This window comes from Lethenteron reissneri, chromosome 45 (assembly GCF_015708825.2).
Source record: "Lethenteron reissneri isolate LAM-NWPU_2019-01 chromosome 45, ASM1570882v1, whole genome shotgun sequence".
Lineage (NCBI taxonomy): Eukaryota > Metazoa > Chordata > Hyperoartia > Petromyzontiformes > Petromyzontidae > Lethenteron > Lethenteron reissneri.
The window spans coordinates 176222-199842 of record NC_083823.1 but is presented as its reverse complement, the minus strand read 5'-3'; the positions used below and the strand labels follow the sequence as shown (position 1 = coordinate 199842).

Sequence of the window (23621 nt, the reverse complement as noted above, 5' to 3'; positions counted from 1 at the left end):
ATCGATCTTCAGTTTCATGATTTCGTTTGCCGCTGCTCGACGGTCTTTCCGTGTGGGATGTTATTTTTCGAACGCAGAGTTAGTCGGCTTTGTGTCTGGACGGGTCTTCACAAATAGTGTTTGTTGCTGCAGCCTTGAAGGTTGTATGAGAGGTTTTGCGATTGTCACGTGTGTGCGTGTGCGCGCGCGTTTCTACGCGGGGAGCGGTAGCGTGTAAGCGGTCAGTGTGCTGCGCTACGAACCTGGCGACCCGAGTTCGATTCCCGCTCACAGCCAACACCAGTCGAGATGATCTGAACCGGTCCTGGGCCTCCTCTAGGTCTACTCAGCCACAAATGAGTACCTGGTGCGGTGTGTAAAAACATCGCCACTGGGGAGACGAAGGCGGCCGGGCGTGGTGTTGGCCACCCACCCCCTCGTGTGCCGTGCCGGCCTTCGTAGGTGCTCGCTAACAGCACTTGCCCCTACAGTCTGTGAAGGCTACACGGGGGATTTTCGTCGTCATCTACTTGAGGGAGTCGTAGCGCAACAAACCCGGTGACCCGAGTTCGATTCCCGCTCATGGCCAACATCGGCGATTACCTGAACCGGTCCTGGGCCTCTGCCAGGTCGACTCGGCCTCAAATGAGCACCCGACGCGGTGTGTAGACATCGGCCCTGGGGAGACAAAGGCGGCCGGGTGTGGTTCTGGCCACGTCCCAGCCCCCTCCATGCGTCATGGTGACCTCGACGAGTTGCTCGCTGGCAGAACGACCGGCACCGCCACGCGCTGTCTTTGTGTATAGCCGCGTGCGTGCATGTCTGCAGGTGTTCGTCGCGAAACCACTTGACGTTGATATGTCTTTGATTAATTTTTTATGATCGTGGTGGTGGGGGGTGTGATTTTTTTTTCTTTGAAAAAATACAAATAGATTTTACCCTTTCTATATTAATTATCATGGGACCCTTTTTTTGCCAGTCTCAAAGCATGAAAGATAAGAGTAGGCTTGAAGCTTTCGTGACTGCAAAGTAAAGTCACGTAGGTAAAAAATCTAAATCATTTATTTGATTAGATTTTTTTACCTACGTGACTTTACCGAAAAAACCAAATGGTATGATAAGAGTAGGTTTTAAACAGGAGGTGTGTTGAGATGTTGAAACACCAAATGGGTACCTTTTGCAAGAAATCAAGTCTGCATTGACCGCACGCGGTGCTTGTGGTGAGCATGCAAACACAAACATGCTCTGATAATGAATGCATTGTCTTGTGTGTAGGCCATTCAGTTTCAAAGACGATGCTTATATTATCAGAGCTACGTTTGTTTGCACGTCTGTGTGTGGTTAATGCGAACTCGTTTGAACATCTTAGCACAACTCCTGTTTTCTTTCCAGGAAGGGTGAACCGGATATATATTTTTTTTTCCAACGCCCCGTTGGTCTGAGCGCAAGAGAACACACGGAATAAATCGTGCTCGTTTTGTGGCCAGGTCGCTTCTGGGAAATAAAGTTAGATCGTTGTTATATCGTTGCTAGATCGTTGTTAGATCGTTGTTATATCGTTGCTAGATCGTTGTTAGATCGTTCCTAGATTGTTGTTAGATCGTTGTTAGATCGTTGCTAGATCGTTGCTAGATCGTTGGTATATTGTGGCTATATTGTTGCTAGATTGTTGTTATATCGGCGCGAGCAGCACGCAATCCCCCTCCCCGTGAATGGCGCCGCGTGTTCCCTATTCGCCAACGATCGCCGCATTGTTTGCTTGTCTACTTGTTGACTTGCTGACTTGTTCATCAGCGGCACGGGCCCCCGCGCCTCCTGCGTTGCGTTAATGAACGCAGTCAATTTGCTGGAGCGCTTTATTAGACTTCTCGTCGTATTGATTCCAGACTAATGACTGATTGAGGGCCGTGTGTGTGTGTGCAGGCGTTAATTAGGCGCTCGCTTTTAGACTCTTTGTCTTGTAGGGCAGCGGTAGTGTAGAGGTTTGGCGCGTTGCGCTACGAACCCGGCGACCCGAGTTAGATTCACGGTCACGGCCAACACCGGTGGCGATTATCTGAATCGGTCCTGGGCCCTAGGTCTACTTGGCCTCAAATGATTGCCCGGTGCGGTGTGTAAACGTCGCCACTGGGGAGACAAAGGCGGCCGGGAGTGGTTGCTGGCCACACACCCCCTCGTGTGCCATTCGTGTGCCTTCATAGGTGCTCGCTAACAGCACTTGGCCCTACAGTCTGTGAAGGCTACACGGTCGGGGGGGGGGGGGGGTCTTTGTTCGCATGTGTGTGTGGGATGCTATATATGGCACAGTAGGGGGACACAGCTGGTGCATCTGCCGGTCATCTCAGTCGGTCATCCCATGGCACCACCTGGGTCTGTCCCGTGATCTCCTGGCGGCGAGCCTCCGACGCTTCACGTGCTAGCCTCAAAGTGCACCTGGCGGCTGTCGGTGTCGGTCCGGCTTCGCTGGCAGAGCTCGTCTGTGTTTGCGTGCCCCCCACGTGTTTCACCTGCGTGCACCCCACGTGTTTCACCTGCGTGCCCCCCACGTGTTTCACCTGCGTACCCCCCACGTGTTTCACCTGCGTGCCCCCCACGTGTTTCACCTGCGTGCCCCCCACGTGTTTCACCTGCGTGCCCCCCACGTGTTTCACTTGCGTGCACGACAGTGTCCACGTGTGCTCGCCTGCCTGCGTTCGTGCCCCGGCGTCACCGCTCGTTCCAGTGCCACTTATTTTTTGCGTCGTCGCCCCCTTCGCCGCACCCCCCCCCCCGACCCCCAGCGTGTTGTTTCGCCGCGCGTCGATGCCTGAGCGTGATCTTCCGTTCCCTCTCTCTGCCCGCCGCCCGACAGGTGCTGGCGCTGTGCCACGTCTCCGTGGGCCTGCAGATGTACATGCACTGGACGCACAAGGTGAGTGGGCGGTCGCGCCGGTCCGTAAAAAAAAAATCTTTTTTGGGTATTTTTATTATTTACTTTTTATTTATTTTCTTCCCCCAAGTTCGATGCACGTTCAGATGCTCGTAGCGTCACGTGATGAAGAACCCCTTCAGATCTCCCGCGTCACGTTTAGGGAAGGGCCCGCGAAAGCGGATGTCGCAAAGCTACTTCTGAGGCCCCTCGAAGTGGCTTCTGGTCTACGCAGTAGTCGGTGGTGCTGGGTGGGGGGTTGCAGCACTTAAAAAAAATAAAATACCATCATCTCTATTCCCCACCGTAACCCCCAACCGTGGGCGCCACGGTTATGAGATGTTAACTCCCTCGCCTGGTACGCAGGAGGTCGTGGATTCAATCCCGACCCTGACGTCTGTATTGTTGGAGTTTGCGTGTCTCTCTCCCTCCCCGTGGTGGTGTGGATTTTTCTCCGGGTCCTCCCGTTTTTCACACCACATTTAGAATCGACATCACCATGCGTTGATAGTGTTTGGCTGCTGCTGTAAATTTTCCACGCGATAAGCCACTTCGTTGAGCTGTCATTTGTGGCCTGGTCGCTTCTGAAATAGACCTACGTGGCTCTGTGGTCCATGCCGGGTAAAATAGCAAAAGTGTTTAGCTCTCGAGAGGTTCGCTCTCAGAGCCACGGGGACCTCTAGCGGTCGCTCGGCAGAAGTTCCACATCGGTTTCCTGCCGTCGCCCAAACGTGCGTACCGCGCTCAAGCGTGCGTGCGTGCGATCTCCGGCAATCCTGGTCGTCGCGTCTTTCTCTGGAGAGGTAGACGCTAAACGCGCAGCCCCCGCAGGCGCTCGCGCGCGCCACTCGCCTGCCACACCCCGCGATAGCCGCCCTCTTGCTTTAGAGGGCAATTTGGCGGACTCGTAAACGCTGGCCGGGCTTCCCGTAGGACAGGGGTGTCCAAACTATTTGTAAAGAGGGCCACATTTGATAAAGTGAAGATGCCCGGGGGCCAATAGTTTATTTTAACATTGTTTCAACCACAAAAGTTACGTGGAAACACACACACTGTGATGAAACAATTTTCATTGTCACAATTACCTTTATTTTTCAAATGACAATGTAACCAAATATAAGCCGCTCAGGCAGATGGGAACAACTCTAAAAACGCAATTCTGCCTTTCATTCAGTCAGATAACATTGAGCAAACTGTATAGAATACCTTAAATGATGTATTTATTCTGACAGAGCTGGCGAGCCATAAATAACACGTTATAAGACCGAAGCTGCGGGTCGTATGAAATCTGCCCGCGGGCCGTGATTGGCCCGCGGGCCGGACTTTGGACATGCCTGCCGTAGGTCAAGTCACCCACCTCACCTCACCTCACCCCACCGTGCGCGCGGCACGCGTACGCCAGTTACTCTGGTGAACCCGTGGTCGCTGCTGTTGTTGTTTTTTTAAACCGATCGTAAAACTCCGTTGCTTATGCGCGCGTGCCGCGAACGCGGCCAGGCGGTGAGCGACGTTCACCGCCCCCCCCCTTCTCCACCGTTCTCCCACCTGCAGGTCGGCGTTTGCACGTCGCTCGTCTTCCTCGTCGCGCTGATCGTCGCCGCGTACGAGCTGTGGCGCGACGAGTGGAGCACCTTCGTCTACTCGTTCCAGGTAACGACCCCCACCCCCAGCTGCGTCGTCACGACCGGCGGTAGCCTCGCTCAGTCGTGAGTTGACGACAGGTGGGTGGTGCGGTGAGTTGGTGAATGGTGAGGGTCAGGTGACTCCATGACTGGTGAGAGTGGTATTAGTCAGGTGGGTTGACTGATGGCTTGTGAGCGGTGAATGTCTGACGGTTGGTGAGGTTCGCATCACGCAGAACGGCATTTGTCTCCGGGGGTTCGGGCGGAATGAGCGTGTGTGGAGGAGTTGCCGACGTTTCGGGCAACGGGCCTTGTTTGCTGGTGCGCGTGCCCGGTGCAGTCGACGGCGCCGTTCCTGCACATCGGCGCGGTGGTGGGACTCACCCTCATGGCGTGGCTCGTCGCGGGCCAGTTCGCCCGCACCGATCGACTCGGTGAGGAGCGCACGCACGCGCCACGAGCGCCCCCCCTGCGTTTGCGAGCATCGCACATGCCACGTGCGTGTCACGCGCGTGCTACACGCGTGTGCTACGCGCGTGCGCTCTCACGCGTGCTCGTGCGTGCGTAGCCCTGCAGGTGTCGATCGTGCTCGTGTACCTGGCCGCGCTGCTCACGCTCTACCTGCTGCCCCTGCTCGTGCGCTCGCCCTGCATCGTGGAGGAGAGGGACCTCCCGGCGCGACCAAAACTCTTCGGACACCGCGGGGCGCCCATGGTAACCGCGAGCGCCGCAGCAACCGGGGACCGTCATGGCCGCGTGCAGTGGCGCGCCGTAGTTGTCGCGCACGAACCCGGCGACCCCCAAGTTCGATTCCTGCTTACCGCCAAAGTCGGCGACGAATATTTGAACCGGTTGCGAGCGTCCCCTAGGTCGCCTCGGCCTTAAATGAATACCCAGTGCGGTGTGTAAACGAGACGACGGTGGCCGGGCTTGGCGCTGGCACCCACCCGCTCGTGTGCCGATATGTGTGTTCGTGAGCACGCATGCGTGCGTGTGCGCGAGTTGCAGCTTGGTGGGGAGCGGTGGTGCAGCGGTTAGCGCTACGAACCCGGCGACCCGAGTTCGATTCCCGCTCTCGGCCAACACCGGTGACATTTATTTGAACTGGTCCTGGGCCTTTCCTAGGCCGACTCTGCCTCAAATGAGTACCTGGTGCGGTGTGTAAACATCGCCACTCGGGAGACAAAGGCGGCCAGGCTTGGTTTTAGCCACCAACCCCCTCGTGTGTCCGTGCCGACCTTCATAGGTGCTCGCTAACAGCACTTGCCCCAACAGTCTGTTAAAGGCTACACAGGGGATATTTGTCTTGTTGTTGCAGCTTGCCCCAGAGAACACGATCATGTCATTCGAGCGAGCGACAGAATGCAGCGAGGGACTAGAGACAGACGTGATGCTCAGGTGGGTTAGCACCGCCACTGCTGCTGCTGCTGATGATACTGCAGAGTAGAATAGATGATTGTTTGCTTGTGTTGCTACGATGTTTGGCGGCTGATGATGACAATGACGACGATGAACATAACAACGATGGTCTTGTCATCAATTGTGATGAAGACCACGGTGACAAATGTGACGGTGACAGCAGTGATGAGGGTGACGACGACGATGATGATAATCATCACAATGATGACAATGACGATAACGACAACCATTACGACGTTGATGACGAATGATGTTTGACGACAATAATCATGACGACAGTGATGACGATTATGATGATGACGATAACGACTCTCTGCTCCTCGTGCCAACGACTGCACCCCGCCGCACCCCCCCCCCCCGTCCTCCGTCCCACACAGCCTGGACGGCGTTCCGTTCCTGATGCACGACACCGACCTGCGGCGCACGACAGACGCGCTGCGCGTGTTCGGGGAGCCGCGTGCCTCGGCGCACCCCTCCCGCTTCAACATGTCGGAGCTGCGCTCGCTCAACGCGGGCTCCTGGTTCCTGCGAAGCGACCCCTTCGGCACCGCGGCGTCGCTGTCGCCCGACGACCGCGCCCTCGCCAGCAACCAGAGCGTCGGCGAGCTGTCCGAGGTCTCGTTGGGTTTTACCGGTGCATCTGTCGAATTCTCGGCGAGGCACAAAATCTGAACGTTTGTTTCTACCCTCGTCCGTCCGCCGCGGAGCGACGCGGCAAACGCGGGCGATGAGCCCCCGCGGCGGAGCGTCGCCAGCAAGTCGTCTTGTGGGGGGCCGTACGGGGAGTAGTGGGGGGGGGTTCCCTTTCCCCGTTCCCCGTCCCCCGTTGCGTGAATGTGGAATTTCCACCGCTGGCTCGGAGCTGCAGACGGAGAGGCTCGCTCCGCCCGCCGCCCCGCGCCGGTCTGGGTGGCGAGGAGCTTGACCCGTCTGCGCTGTCGCCGCAGCCGCTCGGCGCATGCGTGTTCACGTGTGTGCGTGTGTGCGCTCTTGCGTGTCAGGTGCTGCACTTGGCAGCGCAGCGCAACCAGTCGGTGATCTTTGACCTGCGCCGGCCGCCCTGGGACCACCCGTACGCGGACACGTGGCTCGAGACGACGGTGCAGGCCGTGCTGGCGTCGCGCATCCCCCACCGCCTGGTACCGACACTCCCGCCCCTCCCGCTCGCTCGCTCACCCGCTCGCTCACCCGCTCGCTCACCCGCTCGCTCGCTCGTCCGCTCGCTCACCCGCTCGCTCGCTCATCCACTTGTTTACTTGCTCACCTACTCACTCGCCCGCTCACTCGCTCATCAATGACCTACCTACTCAATCACCAAATCACTCGCTCATCCATCCAAGTTTCACTCGACTTACGCGCTCGCTTGCTCCCTGCCTCGCTCGCTCGCCAACCTTCATCGCTTCGTCTCCGTGGTCGTCGTCCTCCTGCATTATTTCTCCTTTGGCTGCCAATCCATCGGCAGTCTTATCCATTGACCATAGTCCACCCGGTACAAGCCCACGTATGTTCATTCGCGCTCCGTGTGGTGTCTCTGAACCTGCGGTTGTTTCCCCGGTTCTTCGCGCGTCACTCCCCCACCGGTCTCCGTGCAGCTTCCCAGCGCGCACCTCCCCGCGTCCCCTTCCATTCACCTTTGTCATTGGTCCACGGTTATGCTCCATAAGTCACGGCAGTTTCCGAATAGTAATAATTATAATACTTAGCGCCCTGCGAAAATGTAGACAGCTCCTAAACTAAACAAAAAACTTGCGTATAAAACTAAACTATTGTTATCTTGCCAGGTCAGGCCCACTGAGCTGTGTAGCTCTTTTTCAGAAGCGACCTGGCCGCAGATGATAGCTCGATGAAGCGGCTTATGACGTGGACATTTATAGCAGCCAAATACTCGGAGCGCGCGTTGACTCTAAATTTAGAGGCAAAACCCAGACGACCGGGAGAAAAATCCACGCGACCACAGGGAGAAACACGCAAACTCCAAATGTACAGCAGGCGTCCGGGTCGGGATCGAACCCACGTCCTCCTCCTGCGCACCAGGCGAGGTAGTTAACATCTCTCCCACCGTGGTGCCACGTGACTCTCCGACTGGACATCTGTGAATGAGAGCTTTGCAGCTCATCGGATTCCTCCAGTATAGATACATATTCTGATTCTGTCAGGGTCACTGGTTGACCCCCCCACCCCCCCCACTCGTGAGTCCTCACTGGTAACCTCGGAAGGGGGCGGCAGCGGGAGAAAAACGAGACGCCGTCGAAAGCGTGTCCGCGCGTCGCTCGCCCTCCGCCCCGTCACCCGGCCCCCTCGCAGATGATGTGGCTTCCGGACGAGAAACGGGACCTGGTGGCCTTCGACCTGGCGCCCGGGTTCCGCCAGACGACGGGCGTCAAGAAGGAGCTGAGCTACCTCCACGCCCACCGGATCGTGACCCTCAACCTCCACTACAGTGGCATCAGCCAGCCAGAAATCAGGTGGGAGGGGGGGGTGAGGATGGGGGGTCCGGGGCAACGATCGCCATCTCTGCTGCTTGTTCAAGGGGGGCGGGCGGGCCCCCCTTTTCGGCGGCACGGCCTCCCCCAGCAGGAGGAAGTGTGTCAGTCTCCATGCGGCGTTTGGGGCGGCGTTGGCGCAGAATTTGGCGCGGCGTTCGTGCGACTGTCGCAGTTTCTGTTTCGGGTACATTTTATGGGACCTTTTGGCCAGTATCAAAAGTATAAAAAAATTATCTTTTGATTACGTGCAAAAGGTATCTAGTTGGTGTTTGAACATCTTAACACCTTACTCTTTGTTTTTTTCGGTAAAGTCACGTAGGTAAAAAATTCAAATAATTAATTTTTCACCCACGTGACTTTACCGAACAAACCAAAGAGTATGAATCCTTGCAGTCACGAAAACTTCTAATCTAGAATATTATTACCAGAAAGGGTAAAACATATTCTTATTTTTTTGAATCAGTTAATTTTGCTCAACCAACCAGGCGAGGAGCCGAGAGCGACCGGGATAGTGGAGGCTCACAATCCATGATGAGCGACGTCCGTCCGTCGTTGTTAACCGTATCGCCGTGTGCCGCTTGCGCGACGCAGCAACTACTCGGAGCACAACGTGACGACGAACCTGTACGTCGTGAACTCTGCGTGGATCTACTCGATGGCGTGGTGCGCGGGCGCCCGCTCCGTCACCACCAACGACTGCGGTTCGCTGGCGCGCCTGCCCCAGCCCGTGTGGCGCTTGGTAAACGCTCGCAAGAGCCGGCGCCGCCTTGCGCGCACTCGCTCTTTCTCTCGCTCTGTCTCGCTCTCTCTCTCTGTCTCACTCTCGCTCTCTTGCTCTCTCGCTCTGTCTCGCTCTCTCGCTCTCTCGCTCTGTCTCGCTCTCTTGATCTCTCGCTCTGTCTCGCTCTCTCGCTCTGTCTCGCTCTCTTGCTCTCTCTGTCTCACTCTCTTGCTCTCTCATTATCTCTCCCGCTCTCTCCCGCTCTCGTTCACTCTCCCTCTCCCTGTTGACGATGTGCATCCCAGGATGTGGTGGCCGGGGTGGCTCAGAGGTTCAGTGACGCTGGGAGATACAGTTTTCATGAACTTCGCCACTATATATATATAAAAAACGACAGGTTTGTATTTATGTAACCCCCCCCACCTTGTGTCTGTCCCAGAATCCTGGGGACTACAGGCTCATGTGGATCACGACCGACGTCATCTCAGCCACGCTGGTCATAGCCATATTCATCGTGCAGAGGTTGGTGTCTCGCGCGTGCCGCCGTGCAGATAGCGTGGGTACATTGTAGCCGGGGAAAGGAGGAAAAGGGAATTGGAGAGAAAAAAATTGGCACCAGATCATCGCAACCGCCAGCGCGCAATTAGGGGCCGCGCCGATGATGAACGTCGCCAATGCGGATGAACGCGCCCGTCGCATTGGTCGCAGGGTTCGTGCTCCCGGACCCCGCGAGGGTTTGATGGTTTGCTCCCCCCCCCCCCCTCGTTCGTCGTTATCGTCGGCGTTGTCCGTCATGCGAGCGAGGAGCCCGATTCGTGCCGCGCTCTGACCAAAAGAGATATATTTTTTTCTCTCCCGGATCGACCGACCTTTTCATTAGGCGTGCGCGCCGACGCTCGTCGATTAATATCGCTCCTTGCGGGGGAGTACGACGCGCGCTGCGTCGAATGGCACGCGCGCGTATTTATTCCCGTGCCGCAAATGATTTCCCCGACGGTTTAAGTGCTCCGTAGGCTGATGGACCGAACGAGACGGACCGAACGAGACGGACCGAACGAGACGGACCGAACGAGACGGACCGAACGAGACGGACCGAACGAGACGGACCGAACGAGACGGACCGAACGAGACGGACCGAACGAGACGGACCGAACGAGACGGACCGAACGAGACGGACCGAACGAGACGGACCGAACGAGACGGACCGAACGAGACGGACCGAACGAGACGGACCGAACGAGACGGACCGAACGAGACGGACCGAACGAGACGGACCGAACGAGACGGACCGAACGAGACGGACCGAACGAGACGGACCGAACGAGACGGACCGAACGAGACGGACCGAACGAGACGGACCGAACGAGACGGACCGAACGAGACGGACCGAACGAGACGGACCGAACGAGACGGACCGAACGAGACGGACCGAACGAGACGGACCGAACGAGACGGACCGAACGAGACGGACAGTACAAACGAGACGGAGACGGACGCTGCCGGAAGCAAGGAAGTTAAATGCTACGAATGAGCCAAAAAAGTAATAATTCACATATCTAAAGAGCCTTCCTCCTCCGACGTACTCGGAGGAGCGCTGCGATGAGAGAATCGGTTCTCGAATCGGAGCATTGGCCCTCCCCCCGGCAGCGTGACCGGCGGCGATGGCGGGGGGGGGTCGCTCCTTTCCCTAAGCAGAGATCGTTCATTCACCACGACGCAGCCCAGACACCAGCGTGGGCACGGGGACCTGCCGAGTTCATCCACGGCGTTAGCGAGCGCCGCTCAAGGGTGCGGCGCCAGGCCTTGCTTGCACGTCCACTGTTGCGTTCGTTTCGAATGCCTTCTTTTCCTTTCGTCATTTGTTTGTAACATCTTTCATTCTCGCTGTCTCTTCCCGCCTTTGTCTCTCTCTCTCTGTCTCCGTCTTTTTTCTCTGTCTCTACCTCTCTCTGTCTCTCTTTACCTCCCTCCCCCCCTCCCTCCCTCCCTCACACCAAACTCTCGTGTCGACTTTCTGCTTGCCGCTCTTGAAAGCTATCATTTGATAAGGTAAACCGGCGAAGACTCCGCGCGTCGCACAACTGCACGCCCGGCTCTCCGTTGTCGTCGTCGTCGTCGTTTTTGCTTCATTTGTGTCGTGCGTATTAAGTAGACTCTCGATTTATCCGCTCGCGGTTTATCCGATTTGCGGATTAGCCGCGCGCTCGAGATTTTTTTAAACACGAACTAATAACCCGTGGAATTTTTTACTCCCTTAAGCCCAAACTAATCATCTAAAAACAGTTGTACATTCTTTTTCTTGGAAATGTTCGCCGCAAGTCCCGTGCTTTTAAACCAAACAAAAAATGTGCTCCGGTTAATCCGAAAGCCACACGCGAGACCGCCTCTACGGCTACGGTGGCGGGAGTTCCGTACCTTCGCAACGAGTTGGTGGGCGTTCGATTGATGATGACTGGCGCGGCTCTGCCGCCATCCACCAAGTGGGGGCTGAGTTTTCTGCGCGGGAGCTGCCAAGCACCCGCATCGGTCGGTCGGTCGGTCGCCGGCATTCGTTGCAGACCGACAGAGCAACAATCGAAAGCGCCAGTTGCGCTTCAGCGATTTAGCCGATCGTTTTCTTTGCGAGTTGTAATTGACGGAACATTTTTTGGGATTTTCCGCGATTCCGAATGATCCCGCGGCGGTCCTCGCACCATCATTAGCGCGAATAATCGAGAGTCTAATAACTGTATTTATTTATAAATGTATGTTTATATATGTGAACATATATAAACAATCAAGTTGTGGAACGAGCGCCACTGGGAGCCAGGGAGTATTGCTGCACGGATTCTCACCGGCGCCGCTGTACAAAGAGCGGCAGTGTATTTTTTTTGAGCTGTACGTAAAAAATGTTTTATCGGAAAAAGTTGAGTAGTGTTTTTATCAATGAAGCCTGCCTCGTGTGGCTCGTGTTTTGAATTGCCCTGTGGACACAGCTGACATCCGGCGCCGATGTCGCGGTCGCAGATTCTCAGCACGCTTCAGCACACGACACTACCGTGTGTGTGTGCTTTTTTTCACGTGGCTTTCATATGAACGTTGGTAATGAATGATACGTTTTTTGTCATATCTGATAACGCATGCAGCATGCAACGGTCGTAATGGCATTTTGCAGTATGTTCAGTTTTATATTTGCATGTTCACGGGAAGACTGATTTTTTCTTTCTGCTTGCAAGAATTATAATAACTTATTTTTCATGAACACGATTATTTTTGAAGCAGTAAAGGTGCAGCGCCTGCAATTGCTCGCTCACCCCACTGCTGGCGCAAGAGAGCCTCCGCTAGAGGGGAGGGGGGACCTTTATAGAGAGCCACTCTACAGGGGTATTTGGCCTACTCTTCCACACTGGCCATATGTCTTCGATGAGGTGGGAGGTTACCCATCTTTTACCCCACCAGACGTGACCTGCCGATCGACTTAACCCTATTGGTCGGTGGACCCATGTGCAGTGTAGTACAACTTGCGGGGTGGGTGGGGGGGCTGGTGGGATTTGAGAAACCTCCCGTGTTGTTGCTACTGCCACGACTGGAGATTTAGTTTCGCCAGTCACCTCTGGGTTGTTTCGTTGACCATGACAAAACCATGTCAGCACCCACAATTATAACATAATAGTCATGGGTCAATCCGCTGCTGAGCAAAGGCCACGCCATGCCATGTAGGATACGTGTGTGTGTGTGTGTGGGGGGGGGTTGTTTGACCATACTTCACCACGCTGGTCAGTGCGGGGTTGTGAAGGGAGGTGCCCGGGGCCCCGTTTCAGACCGCCGCTCGCCACCGTGAATCGAGGCCCGCTAGCGTTGGTAGGGCAGTGCGCTAACCGCTTGCGCCACCGCTCCAGCCCAACAGCACAGGGTTCCGCTCGCTCTGCGCGGTGGTATTAGTAGTAGGAGTATGTGCTCCAAACGAAAGTGTAACGCAAAGCGAAACCGCAGGGTACGCAAACATTTTTTTCTTTCGCCAGGCAAGGCCCGCTGAGCCGTGCAACTCTTTTTTCAGAAGCGACCTGGCAATCACAAATGACACCTCAACGAAGTTGGGCTTATCGCGCGGAAATTTATAGCAGCCAAAAACTCTCTAAGCACGCGCTGTCCCACGTCCGGCCGAATAGCCGCATGCGGAGCGACCTCAAGCCGCATAATACAGCGAATTTTGGGGTGAAATGGTCGCATGTACAGAATCGCGGAATCGCACAAACCGAACCCGCACAAAAGCGATGGGAAGCTGTACACGACATCGTCGCGTACCAGGCGAGTATTAGTAAATCTGCCTGCTTTCGATTGACCAATAGGGGGCGATATCCTGTTTCGCGCGATCGGAACTCCAAATCGCCCGCGCGCCAACTTCATTCGGCTCTTCGATGTTGCCGCATGGCCACAGCCCATGGTGGCTCAGCGGGAGAGCGAACGGCTCGCAATCGGAAGGTTCGCGAGTTCAAATCCTGGCTGCGGCTTGCTAGATAGTGCTACGTGACGTTTATACCGCGCCGTTCTGCAAGCCGCTCGAAGGGACTTAGTCGTTACACACGCGCGGTGCCTTTCTGGTAACAAAATTCTGCCGCCCAAAGCGCCATCATCATCACATTGATACTCAACGTCAAAATAGACAATTCTGTACAATGAGAAATATATAACCTACATAGCAGGAAATTAATAACGCATGCCGTGTCCCACTCTGAGAAAGTTAATAGTGGTTGTCTTCTTGCAAGAGTTTGCTCCTGCCATGGGAATGTGGAATTTCCACCACTGGCTCTGACTTTTTGATTCCTTTTTTAGTGGCGGGGGGGGGGGGGGCAATCCACGTGTTGATTATTGACACTCAAATTTTAGCGAGGAAATGAAAGCGAAAACTAAATTTCGTTTCAAGGCCTCTCCGCGTCTCACAACAATCTTAGCACGTGCGTGGAGCCATCGTCCTCGCAGTATTCACTCGGATGTTGAGAGCAAAGTTATTATTGGCGTGCAACGGTAGCGAGGAGATGTTAACTACTTCACCTGATATACAGGAGGTCGTGGGTTCAATTCTGGCCCGGACACCTGCCGTATATTTGGAGTTTGTTTGTCTCTCTCCCCGTGGTCGCGTGGATTTTCTCCGGGTCCCCTGATTTTTTTCCTCCACATTTAGAAACACGCTTTTAGATTCTCGGATGCTATACATTTCCACCCAATAAGCCACTTCGTTGAGCTATCATTTGTGGCTGGGTCGCTGAAGAAAAAGAGCTGGAAAGTTGAGTGGGCCTTGCCTGGTAAAATAAAAAAATTGTTCAGTTGAGTTTTTTATTAAAGGGTCATTAGAAATCCGTGGAGTATCTATAAATGAGTCGCCCCGTAGATGTGGGGGTTGTCAACGTGGCTCCAGGTCCACCCCCATTAATTTTCAACAAAACCTCTATCGCACGATCGCTCGACTTCTAAGTGAAGCCCCGGAACAACCCGGGCGCGTTGTGAAACGTGCGGTGCCCCCAGCTTGACCTCTGACATCCTCGCCCCCCCCCTCCCCCGCAGGTGGAGGCTGGGCTCCATGACGGTGTACAACCCCGAGCAGATCATGCTGAGCACGTCCGTGCGCAAGAACAGCCGCGACGTCAAGACAATGAAGGAGAAGCTCATCTTCACCGGTAAGTTGGGTCACTGGCGGTTTGCGGGTGGCGCGGTCCGAACCGACGCTGCCGAGGCCACATCCCGCCCTCCCGCGTCGACGGACGTCGGGCCCAACGGGGACGATCGTCTTCCTTTTTTCGATCGAGAGAGAGGATTTCCCCGCGTCGACGTCTGTCCGGCGAGGTCAGCGCTACAAGGGGGACAAAAATTGCTCGATTAACATCCCAGAAAGTTTGCCCGGCAATGGGCATCGCACGGTGTTTTTTTCGCGCGGCACTGTTGAAGAAGCGACTTTTGCCGCGTTGGTAGCACCGCGCGAAAAATGTTTCGAGGGGTTTGACAAAGTGTGGGGCGTGCGGGTCGAGAGAGAGCTTGGGTACCAGAAGATCGTCTGGAAGTGGAATCTTACTCTCAGGAGCGGACAGGCTAAGCCAGAGATGGACGGGGGGGGGGGGGACGGGGGGCAGCATCCAGGCGATGGGTGGGATGCCAATGCGCAGCGACGACCTCTCGGTGCGCGCGCGTGTGTGTGTATGTGTGTGTGTGAATGTGTGTGTGTGTATGTGTGTGTGTGAATGTGTGTGTGTGTATGTGTGTGTGTGTGTATGTGTGTGTGTGTATGTGTGTGTGTGTATGTGTGTGTGTGTGTATGTGTGTGTGTGTATGTGTGTGTGTGCGCGTGTGTGTGTGTGTGTATGTGTGTGTGTATGTGTGTGTGTGCGCGTGTGTGTGTGTGGACGGCGGACGGACGGAATGCGCGCAGGGAGCGGTGGTGTAGCGGTTAGCGCTACGCTGCGCTACGAACCTGGCTACACGAGTTCGATTCCCGCTCACGGCCAACACCAGTGACGATTATCTGAAACGATCCTGGGCCTCCCCTAGGTCGACTCAGCCTCAAACGAGTACCTGGTGCGGTGTCTAAAAACATCGCCACAGGGGAGACAAATTCGGTCGGGCGTTGTTGGCCACCCACCCCCTCGTGTGCCGTGCCGACCTTCATAGGTGCTCGCTAACAGCACTTGCCCCTACAGTCTGTTAAGGCTACACGGGGGTGGGGGGATCTTTGTTCTTTGTCTGTGGACGGCTGGACGGACGGATGGCAGGCGCAGGATGCACATGGACGTGGCTGGATAGATTGGGACTAGCAGCGCAGTAGGCAAGTGGTGAGCGGATAGAGAGATAAGTGGATGATGGAGTGGTCCTGCAGATGGATGTGCCCGGGCACAGACGGAGACAGATGCACAGCGGAGAACGTTGGACGAACGTGCAGCCCTGATCAACGGCAGAGTGAGCGGCGAGATTGATGGAAGGGAACACGGATGGGCACGAACGCAGATGGGTGGACAGGCATACGGACTGGTGGACAGACTCTGATGGACTGCAATACGTACACACTTACAGACAGATGGATGGGCACACAACCATACAGGTGGTGGACAGACACACAAAGACAAAGATCGGCCGTGTAGCTTTAACAGTCTGTTGGGGCAAGTGCTGTTAGCGAGCGCCTGTGAAGGCCGTCACGGCACACGAGGGGGGGTTGGGTGGCCAGCACCACGCCCGGCCGCCTTTGTCTCCCGAGTGGCAACGTTTACGCACCGCACCGGCTACTCATTCGAAAGACCGACGACACGCGGACACACGCGCGCGCGCACACGGCTGAGCCCGCGCTTGAACCGCTGCACGTCACCCCCGCGCCCCCCCCGGCTGTTTCCTCCAGAAGTTGAGAACGGGGTCATGAAATCGGACGCGTGCTCCCTGTCATCGGACAGCCCCACCGAGGAGGCGTCCAGCCAGCCCTGCAGTCCGCCCCCCGCGCAGCACGCGGACAGCTCTCCGACGTGCGTGGAGTAACGCGGCACCATCGCGCGGTGGCGGCGGCACCACCGCCACTAAGGAGTGTGCGGGTCGCGGCGACGCGGAGCGGGGTGGCGCGCTCCGGCTCGAATTCCCGCTCTCGCGGCCAACGTCGGCGAGGATTATCTGAACCGGTCCCGGGCCCCCTCCCCCTACGTCGATTTGGGACTCAAATGAGTACCTGGTGCTGTGTGTAAACATCGCCACTGGGGAGACAAAGGCGGCCGGGCGTGGTGTTAATCGCCCACCTAACTCGTCTGCCGTGCCGGCCTTCGTAGGTGCTCGCTAACATCACTTGCCCCAACAGTCTGTTAAGGCTGCACGGGGGATCTTTGTCTTTGGTGGCACCGCCAGTAGCAGTGGTCAGGCAGGGCCCCAGTGGTGCTTTGTGTGAACCAGGCGAGAGCCCTTTAATCCGGTTTGCATGAAATAAAATAAGTGTATTGTAAAGGTAAAGGCGCAGCCCTGCACGCCACTGCTGCCGGAAGGGCTTCCACTAGAGCCCCTCTGGAAGGGTTTTTTTTTTTCTGGTCTACTCTTCCATCCATACGGGCCAGATATCTTGGAACAGGTTGGAGTGCCCACACTTTACCCCACCACACACGCGTCCGGCCCATCGATTGGCCGCGGTGAACCCAATTTTAATGCTGGGTGGACAGAGGGGATTCAAGAAAGTTGCCTCGCTGATTCAACTGCCGTGCTGCTGTTGAAAGCAACATGAAATCGGGACGTTCGTCGGTCATTCGTTTAGCCGCGAACGTCTCGCCGAGTCTTAAAATGTGTTTGTTTCTGCAGGAGAGTCCTGCACCGGGATGTTTGGCCCGTTTCCCGATTGCTTTTAGTTTCGCGCGGGAGGAAACCGGGCTTGCCCCCTGGTGGACACAAAAGTCTACTCGTGCAAGACCAAAACACTCAAAAACCTGCTGTTTCAGAGACAGCCTTCGCCAGCCCCTACTTGCTGTACTTCCATCCGCTGGCCCGCCTCGCGGCTCCCGAGTTAAGCTGACGCCCGCCGTCCGCCGCTTCCAGCGGTGTGGATTCGAGCTTCCTCCCCCCCCTTCCCACCCCCCGTAAGATATTTGCGCTCGCCGGCTCGATCGGGGGGGGGGTCCGTCCGCTCGGCGACAACGGCGGTACGACCACCGACGTCGTTGTGACGCTGGGCGGTCCACGCAACAGAGTCGTCCGAGTCTTGTCGGGGGCGCCTGCAGGGTGCCGCGCCGCGTGAGAGCGAGAGAGAGAGCGAGCGAGAGAGAGAGCGAGAGAGAGAGAGAGAGCGAGAGAGAGCGCGAGAGAGAGCGAGAGAGAGCGCGGAGAGAGAGCGAGAGAGAGCGCGAGAGAGTGAGCGAGAGAGAGCGAGAGAGAGCGAGAGTGAGCGAGAGAGCGAGAGAGCGAGTGAGAGAGCGATTGAGAGAGCGAGAGAGAGCGAGAGAGAGAGAGCGAGTGAGAGAGCGAGTGAGAGAGCGAGTGAGAGCGAGTGAGAGAGGCGAGAGAGAGAGCGAGTGAGAGAGCGAGTGAGAGAGCGAGTGAGAGAGCGAGTGAGAGAGCGAGTGAGTGAGTGAGAGAGCGCAAGAGCGAGAGAGAGGCGCGCGTCGTCGCGTTGTTGCATTGGTCCCGAGCCCGTCGGCGCCCCAGTCGTGGTGAGCGTCTCCCGACGTGCTTGTAAATGTAAGAAGAAGGGCTGACGGAGGAATGTGTCCGCTCTTCCAGGGGAGTTAAGGTCGAGCCGGACCGCCCTCGCCGCTCGCGCGAGCGACGGGGCCGGCAGTGGCAGTGGCGGCTGCGCCGGCGGCGGCGGCCGTCGTCGTCTCCAGCGGCAGTGCTGGAAACTCCACATTCCTATGACGGGAGCCGGCCTCTCCACAAGTCCGGCCACTGTTGAATTCCTGCAAAAGTGGTGATGGTGGCGGTGTTTTGGTGGTGGTGGTGGTGGTGCTCGGTCTAGCTGCGCCCCCCCCCATGAGTTGTGAACCCCCCTCTCCCCCTCCTTACCCCCGCCACCAACCAGATCGGGATTTGAAATGCGCGACCGTCTGATTGGAATTCAGGGCTCGAAGCCACTCCGCCCCCCCCGCCCCCCGGATGGTTTCACGGGGGACGTGGGTGAATCTGCGCGAGGGTGTTTCACGTGTCGCGTGTCTGGACGCGTGTCTGGAGGTTGGTGTTGGTGCAGGATCCGAGAAAACCAGCAAATGGCCAATCTGAAAAAACCCAAGAGGCGTGCAAAAATATATATATATATAAACGGCGTGACGCGCAGCGACTTCGAGACCTTGCGAAGTGATTTGAAGTGTGCGTGGCGTCAAATCGATCCATTAACCCGAAATATATTTAAAATAATAAGTTTACGGCGGCGATTTAAAACGTTTACGCGCCATATATCGAGCGCGGTGAAGAGCGAGGCGAGAGAGGGGGGGAATATCCACCCACGGCCCTCTGTGAGCGTGAATTACTCACGGAGCGACACGTGCTAAAATTAAGTTCCGGTGGAGTGTTTCGTGGAGGATGTGGCACGAGTTGCGGCCGTAAGTCGGCTGCGTCGTGAGCTTGAGCTTAACAGTCGCACGGCGCGTTTGCCGAGCAAACACACTAATACTTCCGTGAAATAAGATTCTGATTGTAAGAGCGTCGAAGGGCGGAGGGGGGGGGAGCAAGCGTCGGTAAACCCCTCCTCGAGAGAGCGGCCGTCTGTTATGCGTGGTGAAATATATCATGTAGTTCGACACTAACTAGTCAAGAAAAACAATTACAACGTAGCATTGTGTGTGTAAATTATATAAAATGGGGTGAAGAAATGTAAAAAAAAAACGTAAGTTAAAGTGTAAGAAGTGAGAGGCTTGTTTAAATAAATTAAACGTTTAGGGTAAGCCGCGGAAAACTGATAACCCATGGTTTGTTTTAAAATCGCTCACCTGGAGAGGCCCTTGATTGAAACACGTGTGACAATCATCTCTCGGGGGGGCCGTTAAATTGGGTACCGCTTCGATGGACGGAATGGGGGCGCTGCTGCAGTGCTGCGTTTCACAAGAAGAGCCAACGCTGCAATGGACGCTGAGGCCCTGTCGGTTATCACAGTTGTTTTCCCAGAAGTTTCCTCCTTAATTTAACAAAAATAAAATCTCGCATAGTTTTGTACATATATCACCCCCCGCCCCGCCGCCCCCGCTCTTCAACCCCGCAAAAGTCGGCGTGTACTTCCGAAATCAAAAAACGAGCAAAACAAAATGACAGGTTACCGATGCGTAGCAGCATTGGCGATCGTGCGTTGAAGCGCGGGCGACTTTTGACAGTTATCGTGATCGCCTCCCCCCCCGCTCCCTCCGAGCACGCAAGGATGACTGGAGCGAAAAGCGAATGAGAGTTGGGAGGTTTTTATTTTATTATAAACCGAAATATGCAACAGCGACGGGAGCGCTGCATGGGTCGCCCTGCACGAAGCTACCCCCGTCGAGTATAGTATTTAAGCGCAGCTTTCGTTAATTTATTTCCGCAGTTTGTGGGATGAGTGCGTCCGGCGAGATCATTTGGTCGGGTCACAAACCTCACTCGACCCACGGTCCCAACGCCCTCCCGCTCCGCTCCTTCCTCCGCTTTGGTTTTTTTTTTACTTTCGAATGCGGTCAAGGGAGTGGGGCGAGACGGTGTTTTGATATCTCGGTGATTTTTACGCATTCCTCCCCCCCCCGCTCGGAGGCATTTTCGTGTGTAATACTTTTTAGTGCCAGGTAAGTCGTTTGTCTACACTGTCAAAATAAATTGAATAAACGATGTATGAGATATGTGACACGCGCGTGTGCCTCCCCTAGGTCGACTCGGCCTCAAAATGAGTACCTGGTGCGGTTGTGTAAACATCGCCCACCTCCTTCGTGTGCCGTGCCGGCCTTCATAGGTGCTGCTCGCTAACAGCACTTGCCCCTACAGTCTGTTACAGGCTACACGGGGGATATTTGTCTTGTTGTTGCACACGATGAAGCGGTGACAAAATGTTTGTCCAACTGCGCGATGAACCCGGCGACCCAAGTTCGATTCCCGCTCAAGACCAACAAGCTGACCAATTAGAACCGGTCCTGGCCTCCCCTAAGTCGACGCAGCCTTCAATGAGTACCTTGTGCGGTGTGAAAAAAAATTCAACACTGGGAAGACCAAGGCGGCCGTGTCGACCTTAATAGGTGCTCCGCAAACAGATGTCTGTATGGCTATATGGGGGCATCTTTGAGAGCAGTACATGTCGATGTGTGTGTATACCCAGTTATGCTGTGATCCGTTGAGCAATGAACCGCGTGGATTTCCATGACTACCCATGCACACGGCATCCCCGCAGGGTGCACGGAGACTTTGTTCGGGGCAGGACCCTCGGCTGGGCCCCTTCCACAAGTGGCCCAGGCGCGGCTTCTGAACGCCGTTCATCACTTTGTCTCTTCAGCCATGCGTGGGGGGTATGGTCCTGAAGTCCTCAGCTTCATCAATATGGCACCCACATAGTTTTTCTCTGGTGAATACGGTATCGATAAAACGCCAATTGTCTTGCAACGCAAATCCACCCAGGGCCTGGGCCCGTCGCTCCATCTCCACAGTAAACCGTCCTCTGGCACGTCTCTCTCCTACGGCTGTCACGGTGGTTGAGTCACGATCACCGGCAGCACCGCGACGCGAGAGCGTCCTATGGGTGTGGGCAAACCCAAAATACGGGAGTGGGGGAGTGTAGTGGTGTTACGATGTTGCCCCACCCAGCCGGGATTTCAATCCCATCCTTCAACTTGCAAGTCAAGATGTCAGGAGGGTCGTCACATGCCACTGATGCCAGCACATCTCGCCATTGCTCCCTTCTGGCGGTTAGGTCTTCCCCCCCCCCCCCATCCTTCAAGGGACGTTCTCTTACAGTCTCGCCTACACCGGCCTCAACCACCTCTGTGGCTTTCGGTCCTCTTCGCCGTCGGTCGCCCAAACCTCTGCTGGGTGCCGCTCCCAGCGACCGTCTCGGCAAGCCGCCCTCCCCCCCAACCACTGCGGACGCGTCGCGCCCGTTGCCGTGCTCAGCCGAACAACCGCCGCTTGACCACAAACGACGGCCCAGAATTTTCACTTTGCAAATGGATTTTTTTTTCATCTCTCTCCCCCTTTATTTACAACAAAGAACCGTGCTGGGGGTAATACGGGGCAAGGTTGGTGATCAGGCGGGGTGTGGGGTCACGGAGCGGGGGTAGGGGGGCAGGCGAGCGAGCGAGCGAGGTGAAAAGGGTCGTTCATCCTTCTCGGTGGGATTTGCACAGCCGACGCGTGAACAACTAAAAAAATAAGGGACGCCGCGTTGCGCGCCCGTCGCCGCGGATGGCAAACCGCGTCGCAAGAGCAGCCGGCCGGGCGAGCGCAAAAAAATAAAACGCCGGATGAACGTCGCGAGCGATCCCAGCCTTTTTTGGTGTAATCTTCCGCGGAGAAGCGGCAAGCGTAACATTTAATGCGCGGTCATTATTTGTTCATGTTGCGAAGTCGCACGGGAAAAAAAATACGTTTAATTTGAATTCAAACGCGTCGAGGTGCAAGCGTAAAAGGATGGCCACTGAGGACGTCTATTTACAATACTTTTGTTTAATTACATCACGCTTATTGTGGAAGGCAAGCAAAATATATTATAATAGCTCATTTTGCTGGCCAAATAAATGAGGAATGTCGATTTCAATGTTTGTTCCCATATGGCATCACTTCCAGAAATGGATTTGTACAATGTGTCGACATTTACCCAGCCGGGCAAGCAGCCACACCTTGCGGCGCGAGTCTCGCCCGCTCAGAGAGAGATCCGTGCGGGCAGGCATCTTTCCTCGAGCGTCTCACGTTGGGAGGTTGAAAAACATTGCCCGGAGGAAAACCCACACGCACAGCGGGTAGAACGGCAGGAGAACTCAAAAAAATCCACCCGCCCAGGAAAGCCTCCGCGAACCTACTTGCTACGCTGCCCCGCTGTGGGTGGGTGTCTCGTGCAAAACTAAAGTTCAATTCCCCCCCCACCACGTGAGCTAGCGACCGCCTCCGAGTTGCTGGATGAGAGAGGTTGCACCACAGCCAGCGCGCACTGGGCAAGGGCGACTCGTGAAACTTTTGGCTTTTCGAAATCTTTGACCAATTGAGGCCACCAGCCACAACAACTAACTCACAACCGCAACTTTTTTCTTTTTGATTTAAAGCTTTCGTGACTGCAGGGATTCATCTTCTTGGTTCTTTCGGTAAAGTCACGTAGAAGGGAAATAATAAAATTAGCAAATGTTTTATTTTTATTATTAGCATTATTTTATTATTTCCTTCTACGTGACTTTACCGAAAGAACCGTAGAAGGGAAATAATAAATAATAAAATATTAATAAAAAAATGCTTTTTATTTTTATTATTTTATTACTTCCCTTCTACGTGGCTTTACCGAAAGAACCAAAATAAAAATTAAAATGTTTTTTATTCTTTTATTATTTCCCTTCTACGTGACTTTACCGAAAGAACCAAGAAGATGAAGCCGCAACTTTGCATTTATTTTTTTTTGACCGTATATAATTGTTTCACGTGTTTACCGCGCATCTGTGAGGAAATAAAATAGCTTCATAGCTCATCGGATTCCTGCAAGTTTTAAATAAAGACCGATTCTGTTGAATGATGCGATGGTGCCTTTTGTTTTAGGTGGCAGGTTTGTGCCGGACAAGCGACAACTTTTGACGCGTTAAGCAAAAATTAACTTGACTAAGAGACGCCCCGAGCGGTTCGGAGGTCTGTCAATGGCTCTCGTCAGAGACGCGAGCCTCCGATAGATGCAAAGATCCTCGTTTTAGCCGCCCGTGGCGGGCGGCACTGTCAAATGTCCGGAGTTGTTGGTCTTTGCCCGCGTCGTCAATTACGGCACACGCACAAACAGCCGTCACCACGCTCTAATCGGGTTTCTCAATCCGCTCGCGGCGTATTTCCAGCTCGACTAACGGAATCTTTCGCTTTGAATGGAACGCAATGGACAC

The 23621-nt window shown here is 55.2% G+C and overlaps 1 protein-coding gene across 2 annotated transcripts in view; it reads left to right on the top strand.

Moving 5' to 3' along the window:
* Window positions 1-17509, top strand: part of LOC133353863 (glycerophosphodiester phosphodiesterase domain-containing protein 5-like) — a 31793-nt gene extending 14284 nt beyond the window's left edge. Inside the window, exons 5-17 of one of the 2 annotated variants that reach the window (XM_061570338.1) lie at window positions 2831-2890; window positions 4439-4537; window positions 4850-4943; window positions 5078-5223; window positions 5828-5907; window positions 6306-6543; window positions 6930-7067; window positions 8233-8393; window positions 9006-9153; window positions 9575-9657; window positions 11170-11184; window positions 14677-14789; window positions 16496-17509. In XM_061570338.1, the coding sequence (XP_061426322.1) occupies window positions 2831-2890; window positions 4439-4537; window positions 4850-4943; window positions 5078-5223; window positions 5828-5907; window positions 6306-6543; window positions 6930-7067; window positions 8233-8393; window positions 9006-9153; window positions 9575-9657; window positions 11170-11184; window positions 14677-14789; window positions 16496-16626 (1506 nt within the window). In that variant the 3' untranslated portion in view covers window positions 16627-17509. Of the gene's footprint in view, window positions 1-2830; window positions 2891-4438; window positions 4538-4849; window positions 4944-5077; window positions 5224-5827; window positions 5908-6305; window positions 6544-6929; window positions 7068-8232; window positions 8394-9005; window positions 9154-9574; window positions 9658-11169; window positions 11185-14676; window positions 14790-16492 lie in introns of both variants that reach the window. The other variant, XM_061570337.1, reaches the window with a different exon arrangement.
* Window positions 17510-23621: the final 6112 nt, after the last annotated feature.